Source organism: Eurosta solidaginis, chromosome 4 (genome assembly GCF_040869045.1).
Source record: "Eurosta solidaginis isolate ZX-2024a chromosome 4, ASM4086904v1, whole genome shotgun sequence".
Classification (NCBI taxonomy): Eukaryota; Metazoa; Arthropoda; class Insecta; order Diptera; family Tephritidae; genus Eurosta; species Eurosta solidaginis.
Window position 1 is genome coordinate 240,210,151 of NC_090322.1, and position 17,877 is coordinate 240,228,027.

The 17,877-nt window shown below is 34.8% G+C and overlaps 1 protein-coding gene across 7 annotated transcripts in view; it reads right to left on the reverse strand.

The window, feature by feature from the left end:
* The window catches only part of NFAT (NFAT nuclear factor), a 284,245-nt gene that overhangs the window by 63,401 nt on the left and 202,967 nt on the right, over positions 1-17,877 (reverse strand). For all 7 annotated transcript variants that reach the window (XM_067785265.1, XM_067785263.1, XM_067785261.1 and 4 more), the window contains 2 exons: positions 14,587-14,711; positions 13,006-13,373 (listed from right to left, as the gene is read on the reverse strand). In XM_067785265.1, coding sequence (XP_067641366.1) covers positions 13,006-13,373; positions 14,587-14,711 — 493 coding nt within the window. The remainder of the gene's footprint in view (positions 1-13,005; positions 13,374-14,586; positions 14,712-17,877) is intronic.

A 17,877-nucleotide genomic window follows, 5' to 3' on the forward strand; every position in this document is an offset into this window, starting at 1 on the left:
TCGATTTTTCGATAGAATTTGGGCTCAGGAAAAAGGTTCCACTACGCATACCCAAAAAAATAATTTTCGAGCCTGCGATATTTCATTTTTTTGACTTCTTTTAGACTTTGATTTTTGAGGTTTTTTTCATGACCTACTAAAAAGTATTCATTTGATTGTAAAATTATTATTATTATATATATGAAAATTTTTTTAGTAGGTCATGAAAAAAAACCTTAAAAATCAAAGTCAAAAAAAAGTAAAAAAAAAATTAAATTTCGCAGGCTCGAAAATAATTTTGTTTGGGTATGCGTAGTGAAACTTCTTTTCCTGAGCCCCAATCCTATCAATAAATTGATGGCGCGATATCGGTTAACTTTCGTCCATACAAATCGACCCACCCTAATGTACATACCTAAGCGATTTTTAAGATAAATATAAAATAAAAAATTGGTGGGTAATTTGTGTGAGGATGCAAAGTTTCACATTTATTGTGGTCTGCATAAAATAGCTATGATTACGAATCACTTATCTCAACAATATATGACGTAAACGTAAGTATTTGATAAAGTTTGAAGCTACTAGCCGTTAAAAAGGGGGCAAAAATGACAGTTTATATGGAGTATATAATATATATACCACCGATCTCTATGATTTTTTCGGACAATATATTTATATATAATAATTTGAAGCTTTCAGCTGTTAAAATGGCGGAGTAATTACGAAAAGCTTCTTATCTGAACAATCTGTTGTGGGGGATATATGCTATATATACGACTGATCTTATCCATTTTCTCAGCCAACAATATGTGCAATATACGAAAGTATATGGTAAAGTTTGAAGATTCAATGTGATAAATTGAGAAAGATATGACAAAAATCCTCTTTCTGAAAAATCGGTTGTTTGGGGGATATATGCCATAGTGGTCCGATCAGGCCCGTTCCGACAAATGTCTAATCGGACACCTAAATACACCCGCTCACCAAATTTTATCAAGATATCTCAAAAATTGACTAGTTTGCATACAAACAGACAGACGGACATGGCTAAATCAACTCAATGGCTGAAAAACTTAAGCTCTTCATCATAATCATTTCGGTATACTTATTGGTGGGCCTATCTACTTTCCTTTAAGGACTTACAATTTTGAGATTCGTGACAAAGTTAATATACCATTTCATTTTCATGAAAGATATAAAAAAATATATATATTATTTTTTATACCACTCAACTTACTTTTCAAACTCTCGAAATAATCACTAAACAAATGAGTTTATTTTATTTAAACAAAAAAAGCTTTAAAAGGCTCTGCTATCGCCCTGACCTACAAACATTCAGATTGCTGCTTCCCAATCACCTCGTGTTAACTTATCACTGCGCGCCTCACTAAGTATTTCAATTGTGCACAAAACAAAAACGAAAATAAAGGCAAAATAAAATAAAAATAAAAACAAAAATAAAAATAATAAGTAAGGAAGGCTAAGTTCGGGTGTAACCGAACATTACATACTCAGTTGAGAGCTATGGTGACAACATAAGGGAAAATAACCATGTAGGAAAATGAACCGAGGGTAACCCTGGAATGTGTTTGTATGACATGTGTATCAAATGAATTTAAAAGAGTATTTTATGAGGGAGTGGGCCATACTTCTATAGGTGAACGCCATTTAGGGATATCGCCATAAAGGTGGATCAGGGTTGACTCTAGAATTTGTTTGCACGATATGGGTATCAAAAGAAAGGTGTTAATGAGTATTTTAAAGGGAGTGATCCTTAGTTCCATAGGTGGACGCCGTTTCGAGATATCGCCATAACGGTGGACCAGGGGTGACCCTGGAATGCGTTTGTACAATATGGGTATCAAATTAAAGGTATTAATGAGGGTTTTAAAAGGGAGTGGAGGTAGTTGTATTCGCCTTTTCGAGATATCGGCATAAAGGTGGACCAGGGGTGACTCTAGAATGCGTTTGTACAATATGGGTATCAAACGAAAGGTGTTAATGAGTATTTTATAAGGGCGTGGGGCTTAGTTCTATAGGTGGACGCCTTTTCGAGATATCGCCATAAAGGTGGACCAGGGGTGACTCTAGAATGTGTTTGTACAATATGGGTATCAAACGAAAGGTGTTAATGAGTATTTTAAAAGGGCGTGGGGCTTAGTTCTATAGGTGGACGCCTTTTCGAGATATCGCCATAAAGGTGGACCAGGGGTGACTCTAGAATGTGCTTGTACAATATGGGTATCAAACGAAAGGTGTTAATGAGTATTTTAAAAGGGCGTGGGGCTTAGTTCTATAGGTGGACGCCTTTTCGAGATATCGCCATAAAGGTGGACCAGGGGTGACTCTAGAATGTGTTTGTATGATATGGGTATCAAATTAAAGATATTAATGAGGGTTTTAAAAGGGAGTGGTTGTAGTTGTATAGGTGGTCGTCTTTTCGAGATATCGGCATAAAGGTGGACCAGGGGTGACTCTAGAATGCGTTTGTACAATATGGGTATCAAACGAAAGGTGTTAATGAGTATTTTAAAAGGGCGTGGGGCTTAGTTCTATAGGTGGACACCTTTTCGAGATATCGCCATAAAGGTGGACCAGGGGTGACTCTAGAATGTGTTTGTACGATATGGGTATCAAATTAAAGGTATTAATGAGGGTTTTAAAAGGGAGTGGTGGTAGTTGTATAGGTGGTCGTCTTTTCGAGATATCGGCATAAAGGTGGACCAGGGGTGACTCTAGAATGCGTTTGTACAATATGGGTATCAAACGAAAGGTATTAATGAGTATTTTAAAAGGGCGTGGGGCTTAGTTCTATAGGTGGACGCCTTTTCGAGATATCGCCATAAAGGTGGACCAGGGGTGACTCTAGAATGTGTTTGTACAATATGGGTATCAAACGAAAGGTGTTAATGAGTATTTTAAAAGGGCGTGGGGCTTAGTTCTATAGGTGGACGCCTTTTCGAGATATCGCCATAAAGGTGGACCAGGGGTGACTCTAGAATGTGTTTGTACAATATGGGTATCAAACGAAAGGTGTTAATGAGTATTTTAAAAGGGAGCGGGCCTTAGTTCTATAGGTGGACGCCTTTTCGAGATATCGCCATAAAGGTTGACCAGGGGTGACTCTAGAATGTGTTTGTACAATATGGGTATCAAACGAAAGGTGTTAATCAGTATTTTAAAAGGGAGTGGGCCTTAGTTCTATAGGTGGACGCCTTTTCGAGATATCGCCATAAAGATGGACCAGGGGTGACTCTAGAATGTGTTTGTACGATATGGGTATCAAATTAAAGGTATTAATGAGGGTTTTAAAAGGGAGTGGAGGTAGATGTATAGGTGGTCGCCTTTTCGAGATATCGGCATAAAGGTGGACCAGGGGTGACTCTAGAATGCGTTTGTACAGTATGGGTACCAAACGAAAGGTGTTAATGAGTATTTTAAAAGGGAGTGGGCCTTAGTTCTATAGGTGGATGCCTTTTCGAGATATCGCCATAAAGGTGGACCAGGGGTGACTCTAGAATGTGTTTGTACGATATGGGTATCAAAAGAAAGGTGTTAATGAGGCTTTTAAAAGGGAGTGGTGGTAGTTGTATAGGTGGTCGCCTTTTCGCGATATCGCCATAAAGGTGGACCAGGGGTGACTTTAGACTTTGTTTGTACGATATGGGTATCAAATGAAAGGTGTTAATGAGTATTTTAAAAGGGAGTGGGCCTTAGTTCTATAGGTGGACGCCTTTTCGAGATATCGCCATAAAGGTGGACCATTGGTGACTCTAGAATGTGTTTGTACGATATGGGTATCAAATTAAAGGTATTAATGAGGGTTTTAAAAGGGAGTGGTGGTAGCTGTATAGGTGGTCGCCTTTTCGAGATATCGGCATAAAGGTGGACCAGGGGTGACTTTAGACTTTGTTTGTACGATATGGGTATCAAATGAAAGGTGTTAATGAGTCTTTTTAAAAGGGAGTGGGTCTTAGTTCTATAGGTGGTCGCCTTTTCGAGATATCGCCATAAAGGTGGACCAGGGGTGACTCTAGACTTTGTTTGTACGATATGGGTATCAAATGAAAGGTGTTAATGAGTATTTTAAAAGGGAGTGGGCCTTAGTTCTATAGGTGGACGCCTTTTCGAGATATCGCCATAAAGGTGGACCATTGGTGACTCTAGAATGTGTTTGTACGATATGGGTATCAAATTAAAGGTATTAATGAGGGTTTTAAAAGGGAGTGGTGGTAGCTGTATAGGTGGTCGCCTTTTCGAGATATCGCCATAAAGGTGGACCAGCGGTGACTCTAGACTTTGTTTGTACGATATGGGTATCAAATGAAAGGTGTTAATGAGTATTTTAAAAGGAAGTGGGCCTTAGTTCTATAGGTGGTCACCTTTTCGAGATATCGCCATAAAGGTGGACCAGCGGTGACTCTAGACTTTGTTTGTACGATATGGGTATCAAATGAAAGGTGCTAATGAGTCTTTTTAAAAGGGAGTGGGTCTTAGTTCTATAGGTTGTCGCCTTTTCGAGATATCGCCATAAAGGTGGACCAGGGGTGACTCTAGAATATGTTTTACGATATGGGTATCAAATGAAAGGTGTTAATGAGTATTTTATAAGGGCGTGGAGCTCAGTTCTATAGGTGGACGCCTTTTCGATATATCGCCAAACAGGTGGACCAGGGTGACCCAGAACATCATCTGTTGGATACCGCTAATTTATTTATATATATAATACCACGAACAGTAAGTATTCCAGCCAAGATTTCAAGGGTTTTTTATTTCGCCCTGCAGAACTTTTTCATTTTTTCTACTTAATATGGTAGGTGTCACACCCATTTTACAAAGTTTTTTTCTAAAGTTATATTTTGCGTCAATAAACCAATCCAAATACCATGTTTCATCCCTTTTTTGGTATTTGGTATAGAATTACGGTTTTTTTTTTCGTTTTTGGAAATTTTCGATATCGAAAAAGTGGGCGTGGTCATAGTCGGATTTCGGCCATTTTGTATACCAATACAAAGATGAGTTTAGATACTCACTCAGAACTGAGTTTAGAAAAGATATATGGATTTTTGCTCAAGTTATCGTGTTAACGGCCGAGCGGAAGGGCAGACGGTCGACTGTGTATAAAAACTGGGCGTGGCTTCAGCCGATTTCGCCCTTTTTCACAGCAATAAGTTACAGTCCCAGAAGCTAAGCCCCTACCAAATTTCACAAGAATTGGTAAATTTTTGTTCGACTTATGGCATTAAAAGTATCATAAACAAATTAAATGAAAAAGGGCGGAGCCACGCCCATTTTGAAATTTTCTTTTATATTTGCATTTTGTTGCACCATATTACTGGAGTTGAATGTTGACATAATTTACTTATATACTGTAAAGATAATAAATTTTTTGTTAAAATTTGACTTAAACATTTTTTTTTTTAAAGTGGGCGTGGTCGTTCTCCGATTTTGATAATTTTTATTAAGCATACATATAGTAATAGGAGTAACGTTCCTGCCAAATTTCATAATGATATCTTCAACGACTGCCAAATTACAGCTTGCAAAACTTTTAAATTACCTTCTTTTAAAAGTTGGCGGTGCAACGCCCATTGTCCAAAATTTTACTGATTTTCTATTCCGCGTCATAAGTTTAACTCACCTACCAAGTTTCATCGTTTTATCCGTCTTTGGTAATGAATTATCGCACTTTTTCGGTTTTTCGAAATTTTCGATATCGAAAAAGTGGGCGGGGGTGACCAGGGGTGACTCTAGAATTTGTTTGTACGATATGGGTATCAAATGAAAGGTGTTAATGAGGCTTTTAAAAGGGAGTGGTGGTAGTTGTATAGGTGGTCGCCTTTTCGAGATATCGGCATAAAGGTGGACCAGGGGTGACTTTAGACTTTGTTTGTACGATATGGGTATCAAATGAAAGGTGTTAATGAGTCTTTTTAAAAGGGAGTGGGTCTTAGTTCTATAGGTGGTCGCCTTTTCGAGATATCGCCATAAAGGTGGACCAGGGGTGACTCTAGACTTTGTTTGTACGATATGGGTATCAAATGAAAGGTGTTAATGAGTATTTTAAAAGGGAGTGGGCCTTAGTTCTATAGGTGGACGCCTTTTCGAGATATCGCCATAAAGGTGGACCATGGGTGACTCTAGAATGTGTTTGTACGATATGGGTATCAAATTAAAGGTGTTAATGAGTATTTTAAAAGGAAGTGGGCCTTAGTTCTATAGGTGGTCACCTTTTCGAGATATCGCCATAAAGGTGGACCAGCGGTGACTCTAGACTTTGTTTGTACGATATGGGTATCAAATGAAAGGTGCTAATGAGTCTTTTTAAAAGGGAGTGGGTCTTAGTTCTATAGGTTGTCGCCTTTTCGAGATATCGCCATAAAGGTGGACCAGGGGTGACTCTAGAATATGTTTTACGATATGGGTATCAAATGAAAGGTGTTAATGAGTATTTTATAAGGGCGTGGAGCTCAGTTCTATAGGTGGACGCCTTTTCGATATATCGCCAAACAGGTGGACCAGGGTGACCCAGAACATCATCTGTTGGATACCGCTAATTTATTTATATATATAATACCACGAACAGTATTCCAGCCAAGATTTCAAGAGTTTTTTATTTCGCCCTGCAGAACTTTTTCATTTTTTCTACTTAATATGGTAGGTGTCACACCCATTTTACAAAGTTTTTTTCTAAAGTTATATTTTGCGTCAATGAACCAATCCAAATACCATGTTTCATCCCTTTTTTGGTATTTGGTATAGAATTATGGTTTTTTTTCGTTTTTGGTAATTTTCGATATCGAAAAAGTGGGCGTGGTCATAGTCGGATTTCGGCCATTTTGTATACCAATACAAAATGAGTTTAGATACTCACTCAGAACTGAGTTTAGAAAAGATATATGGATTTTTGCTCAAGTTATCGTGTTAACGGCCGAGCGGAAGGGCAGACGGTCGACTGTGTATAAAAACTGGGCGTGGCTTCAGCCGATTTCGCCCTTTTTCACAGCAATAAGTTACAGTCCCAGAAGCTAAGCCCCTACCAAATTTCACAAGAATTGGTAAATTTTTGTTCGACTTATGGTATTAAAAGTATCATAAACAAATTAAATGAAAAAGGGCGGAGCCACGCCCATTTTGAAATTTTCTTTTATATTTGCATTTTGTTGCACCATATTACTGGAGTTGAATGTTGACATAATTTACTTATATACTGTAAAGATATTAAATTTTTTGTTAAAATTTGACTTAAATTTTTTTTTTTTTAAAGTGGGCGTGGTCGTTCTCCGATTTTGATAATTTTTATTAAGCATACATATAGTAATAGGAGTAACGTTCCTGCCAAATTTCATAATGATATCTTCAACGACTGCCAAATTACAGCTTGCAAAACTTTTAAATTACCTTCTTTTAAAAGTTGGCGGTGCAACGCCCATTGTCCAAAATTTTACTGATTTTCTATTCCGCGTCATAAGTTTAACTCACCTACCAAGTTTCATCGTTTTATCCGTCTTTGGTAATGAATTATCGCACTTTTTCGGTTTTTCGAAATTTTCGATATCGAAAAAGTGGGCGGGGGTGATAGTCCGATATTGTTCATTTTAAATAGCGATCTGAGATGAGTGCTCAGGAACCTACATACCAAATTTCATCAAGATACCTCAAAATTTACTCAAGTTATCGTGTTAACGGACGGACGGACGGACATGGCTCAATCAAATTTTTTTTCGATCCGGATGATTTTGATATATGGAAGTCTATATATCTCGATTCCTTTATACCTGTACAACCAACCGTTATCCAATCAAAGTTAATATACTCTGTGAGCTCTGCTCAACTGAAGTATTTGTACCTCAAGGTGGCATGAAAACGTAGTTTTTTTGGAAGTCTCTCTTTGCGACTTGAGATATTGCTTTGCGAACCAGATATCGCAAATAATATACAGCATATATTTTTTTATGTATAAATAATAGAAAAGGAAAAGAAAAAAACGAGAATAAAAGGAAAGAGGAAAGGCAAAAAAGGAAAAGAAAACAACCGTTATTGACGATTTATCCAATTGTTATCGACGGTTAATGGGAGCGTTAATTCTTATATTTTGGTTTAATTCATTTGTTATCGGTTTGTTTTCGAATTGAAGAGTTATAAATTTCTTATTGAATAGCAAACGTTATCGATGAGTCATCGGTTAAAAATCGAAAAGCTATGTTATGCGAATGAAAGATGACGCTCCGGCTAAGTAAGTATTTTTATCGGAACCCGGCTATGGAAGCAGAGAAAGCGGGCGGCCTTCACTCCGATGAAAGGATCAGGTGCACTGAGAGAAAAAATCGTTCTAAAACGAACGAAACAAGTTCAAAATTAAGAACATTCGTTGACAAGTCTGTTAAGTACGTTTTTTAATAACTCGTGACCGATCGGCTTGTCTTAAGAACAGTATTTCCAAGCACACTGTTCGTATTTTATAACCAGTTTGGCATTGATGTGTGAACCTTCTGTGCTCATTTCAAGCACTAATTGTGCTTAAAATAAGATTTTTCGTTCTGGTCGATTGTTGTAGTCGATTTAACAGTTTTCGTTCTCCATTCAAGAACGGTTTGTGCTTGATAATTGATGGGAGGGGAAAGTATTTTATTCAATAGGTACCCATTTATTTTTTATTAATAATAATTTTTTTGTCATAATATATTATGCATTTTTTCATGTTTCTTATTGAGAAATTATTCTTATTTGAAGATGTAATCTGCGTACATAGATACTTAAAATTTTTCATAACAAGTTTGAGAATTATCTGTGCATAAGTGAATGGAAAAATTAATTGAACGAAAAATAAAAGTTAAAGAAATTGTTTTATAAAATTTTAGAGTTTGACGGTGATCGAACTCGCGCCTCGCGATCGCAACCACAACATCATAACCGCTGGGCCACTACGACTGCTTGATAGCTTGTGCCAAATGTTGTATTTAACATTGTAGTACACACGAATTATACCGTTTCTTTTTTCTTTAACTAAAGTTAAGAACATTGTTCTCATTATTAGAACATTTGTTCATATTTTAAGACCAGCCGTTCTCTTTTCAAGAAAATGGTGTCAGTTCAAGCACAAGATTGTTGTTTTAAGAACTGGTTGTTCGTTTTTTAAGAATCAAAAAGTAAGAACATGAAAAGCTTGAATTGAGTCCGGTGGTGCTGGATTTTAGAACGCCGTTTTTCTCTGAGTGTGGGAGCGTTCAGTTTCTTAGTTTTTGGTGTGTTCAGTGCTTAAAAATGTCATTTGTCAAAGCAAATGTCATTGTCTGTCATATAGCTTGTCATTTTATTCGCTTGACATTTGATCCTTCATACTAATCGAGCAGCTACTTATGTGTGAAAGCAAAAAATTTACGATTTCATTAGAAGGTGAAATGAGATCATTAAGTTTCTGTGTGAAAACAGTATAAAAGTTTTAGCCTGAACGAGAATTCCAGGTTCGAATTGAGCTCAAGACCTACAGAAAAATTTTTTTTATGATGACCATTTTTTTTTTAATTTTTCTATAATTAAAAAACAATTTTTTAATTTGGCATAGAAGATAGAAAATTTTTTGAGACACCACCCATAGCGCCACGGATTGATCCATTTCGAAGATTGCCAAGCCTTCATCATCAGTACGCTTTAGGTTAATCATTTAGCTTCTACTTCTATTCCTCTTTACAAACTATATTTTACCAGCGTTGCGCCATCTGTTGCAAATCACTGATAAGGTTGAATTTTTTTGTTCTTCTTTGCTCTTGGTTTCTTAACAATTGTTTTTGATTTATCGGCCTATTGATAAAGGATTCCAGGTTCGAATTCGAGCTCAATGCCTATAACAAAAAATATTTTTTATTAACTTTCGAAATGGATCTATCTGCGCAGCTATGCGTGGTTTCGGAAAAATTTTATATCTTCTATTTCAAACTAAAAAATTATTTTTCAATTATAGAAAAATTAAAAAAAAAAAACAATGATTATCATAAAAAAAACTATTTTTTTACTTCCTTTATATTAGGTCGGTTGAATGTTTGTCCACTTTTCATACAAATCTTGCAATCGATTTTTAAGTAACTTCTCATTGAGCTACAAAGGTAACTCTACACATAGGTTAGAACACCGTGACAGCGCAACAAAATGAAAAAAATCCGTTAGGTGACACACGGATCGAAATAATTAGATAAGAATTTAAAAATTTTCAAACCAGCTTTTAAGTAACTTCTCGATGAGCTAGAGTCTTGAAATTTGAAACTTAATTCAGAGGCCAATGACAGCCGAATACACGATACAAAAAGATTTGCTAGGGGCGCACGGACTGAGATATATAGAAAAATCAAACGGAACGGAGGGAGTTTTGGGATTGATTTTTATGTAAGTTCACATTGAGCTACAACTGTAAAACTTCATAGATATGATAAGACGCCGAGAAAATTTAAGAAAACGAGAAAAAAATTACGTTATGTGGCGCAAGGATCGAAATATTTAGATAATAATTTGGAAATTTGGTGTTTTGAGATCGATTTTAAAGTAACTTGTTAATAGCTACAAACATGAAACCTCAGAGACAGGTTAAGAAACCGTGACAAAGGAACAAAAGGAGAAACAATTCCGTTAGGTGGCGCACGGATCGAAAAATTAGATAATAATTTGGAAATTTGAAAACGGGTTTTATGTAACTTCTCGATGAGCTAGAGGCTAAAAATTTGGAGCTTAATTCAGAGGTCGATGACAGCCGATGACACAATACAAAAAGTTTCGCTAGGGTAGCACGGACTGAGATATTTAGAAAAATCAAACGGAACGGAGAGAATTTTGGGATTGATTTTTATGCAAGTTCTCATTGAGCTACAAGCGTAAAACTTAACAGATAGGTTAAGACGGCGAAAAAATGTAAGAAAAGGAGAAAATAAAAAAAATTAAAAAAATTTTAAGCACTTCCAAATTGATTAACAAAAATAAAAATAGGCTTTATTTTACCAATATGTGCTTTAGTGCAAGTCAAAACACTCCACTAGTACAAACCGACGTTTCGCTAATCATCTTAGCATCCTTAGGGGTGAACTAAATTTATTTCAATTATTTTTCCCATATCAATCAAGCACTTCCTTTATATAAATGGACAAAAATCAGCGAAAAAATGTCTCCTGAAAAAAAGACATATTTTTGCTAAACTTTGATTTTTAAATTTTGACATAGAAATTGCAAAAATATTTATGAGAAGTAAAAATATAAAGGTGGAGCGCAATTGATTGACTAATAATATCTCCTTTCCTACCAACTTTCCAATTCAAGTAATGTGTGCTCCAATTTTATATTTTTACTTCTTATAAATATTTTTGCAATTTCTATGTCAAAAGATAAAAATCAAAGTTTAGAAAGAATATGTCTTTATATAAGGAAACATTTTTCGCTGATTTTTGTCCATTTATATAAATGAGGTGCTTAAAATTTTTTTATTTAATTTTTTTTGTAAATACATATAAAGTATATGACCAAAACCAATTTGGTTAAAAATGTAGATTTTGCCGATTTTCGCAAAAATTAGTGCACAGAGCTTGGTTTCAATTTTAAACCAGAGAAGTTTACACTGGCAATTAAAAAAAATGGATCAATCTCTAGCGCTTTGCGTACAGAACTATGTCATCTGCATAACACATCATATAACAAAACTTCATTTGTATAGAAATATGTTGTTATAAAGAATCTATTACCGTTTTCACACAGAAGCTTAATCGAATCACAATTCTATTCAATGAAATAATTAAGTTTCCCTTTTCATACAGGGCCCCTTGTTTCATTAAGCGAAAATCTGTCAGCAGCCCCAAAAAATATTTCGTTTTTACAAAAAATAGTTGAAACGGAAATCACCCGTTTCCTCCTTAATTAAAAATACAATCAAAATAAAATGCATGCGCAACTACCCCTGTTACCCCTAACCAAATATGTGCCTATTTTCGCAAAAGCCATATTATCTTTTGCAGCAAATGCAGCGAAAATTAAATTTTTTCGTGTTTTTCTATTTTTCGTAAATTATTGAAATTATTTTATTTTTATTGTCATTTGTTACATTGCCAATAAAATTCGAAGCTCTAACCGACTGGATTTTTAAATCGATTAGGCATTCAATAAAGCAATAATGAGATAATTAAGAATTTGTATTTTGTATGGAAGATTGAGTTCAATTAGGCCGTTAGTGTAGAAAACTTGACTAATTATTTCATTAAGCTTCTGTGTAAAAATGGCATATGACTTGTAGCAATTTTCATTTTAGTTTTTGAGCAGTATGCATAAATATTTTGGTTTCATCAAAAAATTATGTAGAAGTTTTAACAAGTTTCCATCTGTAGAATTTTTAGGTTAAAGATATACTGCTCAATTCAGTTTAAAATTTAAACCGAGCAAGAAAAAAACTGAAAAACGTAGTACTAAGATGATATGTTTCCAGTTTGAAACAAAAAGGTTTTATTAAAACAAATCTAAAAAAACTCCTTAACTAATAGTAAATAAATGCTTTCGAAACCAAAAAGAGAGAAACTCAACTTGCAATTTCCCCACGAAGTTATGAGTATTTTCTAAACGAGTGGATAGAAAACAACCTAACGATTCAAGGCAAACAAAATTAAAAACTTACTACAAAAATCAAAATAAAATTTAGTTGGAAGAAAAAGGTTTTTTTTAGGTGTGAAAATGAGCATGGATGAGCATAAAATCAAACAGTCTGCTCCACAATTAGTCAAACTCTACAAACGTAAATAATCTCTTATGCCAGCAGAGCAGAAAATTTAGGAAATGTCTTTTGTAAATTTAATTATTTGTGGAACACACCAATTAGCAGTCGCTTTCGTTAAACAACTTTTAAAGTTCTTTTTAATGGAATTGATTAAATTCAAATTATTACAAGAAAACCTAATTGCTTCTCATATCAAGCACTACTTATGTGGAGGTGCAACGAAAACGACTTTTTATGAAAGGTTATATAAATTTCTAGCCGTGTATGTTGTTCTTTATGATGCATACCTTGATGCTGGTATAGCGCGTATGAGCTGTGTGCAATGTTGCATTGTAGACGACGAGCCATGATGATGTCCATGACCATTGTTGTGATGCTGATGATGTTGACTAAGAGTGGTTGGATGCATATCACCAATGCCACTGCTACTACTTCCTGGACTGCTTCCGCTGCTGCTGTTGCTACTACTGCTACTGCTACTACTGGCACCACTGCCGCTTGCTGTTTGTTGATGATGATGTTGTGCATGTAATTGTGGTTGTTGTACTTCAACATGTTGATCGAACCCAAAACCACTGTCATTCGAATTATCGCAGGGTGGCGGATGTGGTCTTTGTGGAAATCGTTTGCCGGGCACCAATTTACCAGGACCAATCTGTAATGATATGGGAATAAGAATTGGAGTATTTAAATGAAATTGGAATGTGATGGAGAGATTTATTTATTTTATTTTTTTTTTTAATAGCCCCATTTGTGACAATTTTTAACAAATTTCGTTAATTTAATTCTTTTTTTTTTTGGTTTCCATATTTTAAGAAAAAACCTTTTTGAATTTTGTAACTAATACTATGCAAACCAGTCTCATAGACGGTTTCGATAAAATTCGTGAAAATTTCGAAATTTTCTTAGTCTTGCAGTTTTATGGCCCTGTCGAAAAATTTTCTTGAATATCGGATTTTTTGGAAAGTGTTTGCGACTGATTTGTAAAGTTGCAGTTATGAAATTTAAAATTGTATTTCTTAAAATATAGAAAATAAAAGAAAGAAGAATTTAATTTACGAAACTTGATACAAATTACAACTGCTATTTTTCATCTAATCTCCTCTTCTCTTTTGTTCCCTCCTTTCCTTTCCTCACTTCTCCTCTCCCCTTCTCTCGTACCCTCTCCTTACTTCTCCTTTCCTTTTTCTCGTATCCTCTACTTATTTCTCCGTTCCTTTTCTCTTTTATCCTCTCCTCGCTTCACCTCTCCTCACCCCTTCTCTTCTCCCCTCCCGAAGAAAGAGAATATCACACATACATGTAATCTGCAGCTAAGAGCGAAGAAGAAAGAGAAACAGTCACACACCACATGTAACCAGCTAAGGTCGTCATATATATGTACATATCTAAATAGCCAACCATGTGATACAGAAACGAGGAATATACAAGCAACTATTCGAGAGGGCTGTTCGTGAAAATTTTAGACCCTGGGATAAATATGCAAAGGAGGAAACTGAGAGTATAAAAGCAGCGCAAGCTGAGGAGTAGTCAATCACTTTGATTTTAACATGCTATAGGTGAAGTACGCGAGTAATTTGATTATAAAGTACTACTAAAAAAGTAGTGTTGTTAATAAAGAACATTTTGCTTTACTGAATACTTGAGTTATTTATACGACATATCAGATTCGAATTATAACAGAAGGTTTAGAAGTATCAAGAATTTCCTAAAATTCAATCCAATAAGTAAATACTTTTAGCAATTATGAATTTCTCGTAAGTAAACCTTGGAATGTCTATTAAAACTACGAATGATAATTGCAAATCGTTTTCTTGCGTTCTACTACTAAACACATAAAAAAAATTTAAAGTAAATATTTAACATACCCGTGACACGGAGTGTAATTTGCCAGGTATAGCTTTGCCCGGATATCTTTTCGAAGGCGTACGAAAACCTTTACGTTGGATGCGTGCTGTCATTGTTGCTGCGGTGGACATGGTCATACGCATACCTAGAAAAAATAAATTATGTAAATATGAAAATAATGTTAATTAATGCAAGAATTTTTAAATTAATTAAAAATTATCAATTAATATAACTAATCAACCGTAACTGAGGGTCGCATAACAGTAAAGAATGAAGACATAAAAATGAGAATGATTTGAAGGAGTGTACTAAAATGTAAATACATAAATATATATATAAATAATTAAAACATTGATAAAATGAGAAGTACAACGCCCTCAAATAATAACAATAAGTAAATAAATATTATAGAAAATTTACATTTAGTTATACAGGGTGTAGAGAAAGTCAAGTACAAGTTTTCGATTGGTGATGAGTAGCAGGTTTTGATGTGTAGATCTTTGATTTTCGATAAATTTCATAAGTTTGAAATCACGAGCTTTGGTTTGTTCAGCGCATCTCAACTGAGGATACATACCAGAGCTTATGTTGGGATAGGAGATCCATTCACCAATTTTTCAGAGGTGAGATATTGGCCCGTAATCATAGTCGAAATAAAATACAGTTTTTTTGGTTCTGCATTAAATATCATTTTAAGTCTGTTATAGTCCACTTAAACGCTATTTTATCTCTAAAAAAGTATTTTAAATTTAAAATGATATGAGTGCGATTTTAATTTTTTAAAATAGGTTTTAAGTTGGTGGTCTGCTGTCAAAAGTTGCGAGAAATTAAACAATTTCCTATTTAAACGCGATGAACTTAAATGGAAGTTAAAAAAGGCTTCCCCGACAAACAAATATACGTCAGGAGCTAATTTATTATACCTAGAATGCATATGTTTGTAACGAAAATTACACAATCTTAAAATGTGCGATGGTTACTTGGCTCCAGATATGCGAAATTTTTAATTAAGACTATTCCGCATTCATAGCTATTTGTGAGTTTTGATATTTTAGTATATTTTGAGGAAAAAGTAGCATCCTATACTGATTTTGGCATTAAATTTAGAAATAAATATTCAAGGAATTATTTATCACAGGCGTCGATCTTTAATGCATGTCAAAAAATTTCGGTAGAGGTGTCAAATGACGCGTGTTAATTTCGGAGGCAATAATTGAAGGGGGCAAAGTAATACTTTTACTCTGTCAAGGTATTTAAAAAAAAAAAAAGTCTAAGACTTTCATGTGGTTGATGTAATTTTGGTGTAATTGTTGTACACAGAAAAGACTTAACTAAAAAGGCATTATGCTCTGACCACCAGTCACCAGTTTCGCAGCTGTTTGAGGGTAATTATTCGGTTTTTTGTGAATATCTATTAATAAAAGAACAACTTTTAATTATTGAATTACATTACAGAATTCTTGAATTCAATTCCGCTGGCATTTCCTTTTGTGTCTTCTATTCCCTTTAGATTTGTCGATTCCTCTTAAAAGAACGCGTCAAATAAAACACGGAATACAACAAGAATTACCAACAAAAATTTTAAGAACTGCTGGATACTTCCCTCCTTTATCACCCTCTTAGTCTATGTCATTATCGACTTGAGTTCAATGATTTTCTAATGTAAAAGGGACTTACACTTTGCAGGTCCATGTACAATGGCTCAACATTCTAGATCACTTCTTTCCTACGGAAAACTATACTAAACTCCCTTTATTTACGGTGACTTTGCGAAGACAAACCTAAATTTGATTTAATCTGATTATCATTGAATGTCCTGCATACTTATTAGTATCGAAGTTAGAGATATCCTTGTTTGGTTTCGGGTCTATTAAATTAAACGGCTTTAACGGTTAGGGTCACCTAACATTTAAGGTTTGCATCATTTTGGTCGTCACTTTGTCTTAATGCAAACAACTTTTCTTTACAACATTCTTACAAACCATATAAACTATTCATCATGAATACGAGTGTATGAGTGGATAGCCTTGTTGCTTCCTTTGCTTTAAGGATCCCAAATCTGCTTTAACTACTTATTCGTTTATGTTGCGAGATTTAAATAATTGTTTAAGAATGAAATTAATTAAATTTTGTTTAAATGAGTATGTTCATGTTCAATTAAAAGATTGTGTACTCACCGCCACCGTGGTGTGATTGTAGCGTGCTCCGCCTACCATACCGTATCCCCTCGGTTCACACCCCAGGCAAGCAACATCAAAATTTTAGAAATAAGGTTTTTCAATTAGAAGACAATTTTTCTAAGCGGGGTCGCCCCTCGGCAGTGTTTGGCAAGCGCTCCGGCTGTATTTCTGCCATGAAAAGCTCTAAGTGAAAATTCATCTGCCTTGCAGATGCCGTTCGGAGTCGGCATAAAACATATAGGTCCCGTCCGGCCAATTTGTAGGGAAAATCAAGAGGAGCACGACGCAAATTGGAAGAGAAGCTCGGCCTTAGATCTCTTCGGAGGTTATCGCGCCTTACATTTATTTATTTTTTTTTTACTCAATTTTAAATTGACGGCTGATAAAAAACAATTATTATATTATATTATTTATACATGGAGTCAAGTAACCACGGTTGTAAGGAACAGGGTGAACTTTTAAAATTTCTAGAAAATTTTTTCATAGCACCAATCAATACCTTTTTTTCATGCGAATATCCTGTCGATGCTTATTTTAGCTGAAAACTGTGTTTAATATGTCTATGACAGAACATAATTTGAAACCCCATTTTTAATTTAGGCAAGATTTTAACTAAAGAGTATTTTAGTCAGCGACTATGTTGATCGGACTCATTTCCAAATATTTTATAAGTGGCTTGGGTTAATATTTTAAGCTGTGCTAGCTGAGCATGAAATGTTAGAAAATTTGAAAGCAATACGTCTTTCTAAGCACAAATATAGCACAAAATATTCGCATTTTCATCAAATATATTTGCTGTCACAATTAAAATTTAAGAATGCCCTTATGCGTTATTTTAAGGCTTGAATGAAATACATAGATAGGCTGTTTTGCTCCAACCAATTTAAAGGTTTTTTTATTATATTTATAATAGAAAGAAATAATTAAGTGCTCCTTTTCACACAGGATTACTTACTTCTTTAAGCGAACTTCTGTCATCAGCCAAAAAAAAAAATATTACGATTTTACAAAAAATAGTTAAAATCGATATCAGCCTTTTATATTTAAGTAGAAGGACAATAAAAATCAAATTCATGCGCCAGTACTCATAGACGTTACACTTAACCATATAAATATGTGCCTATTTTTGAA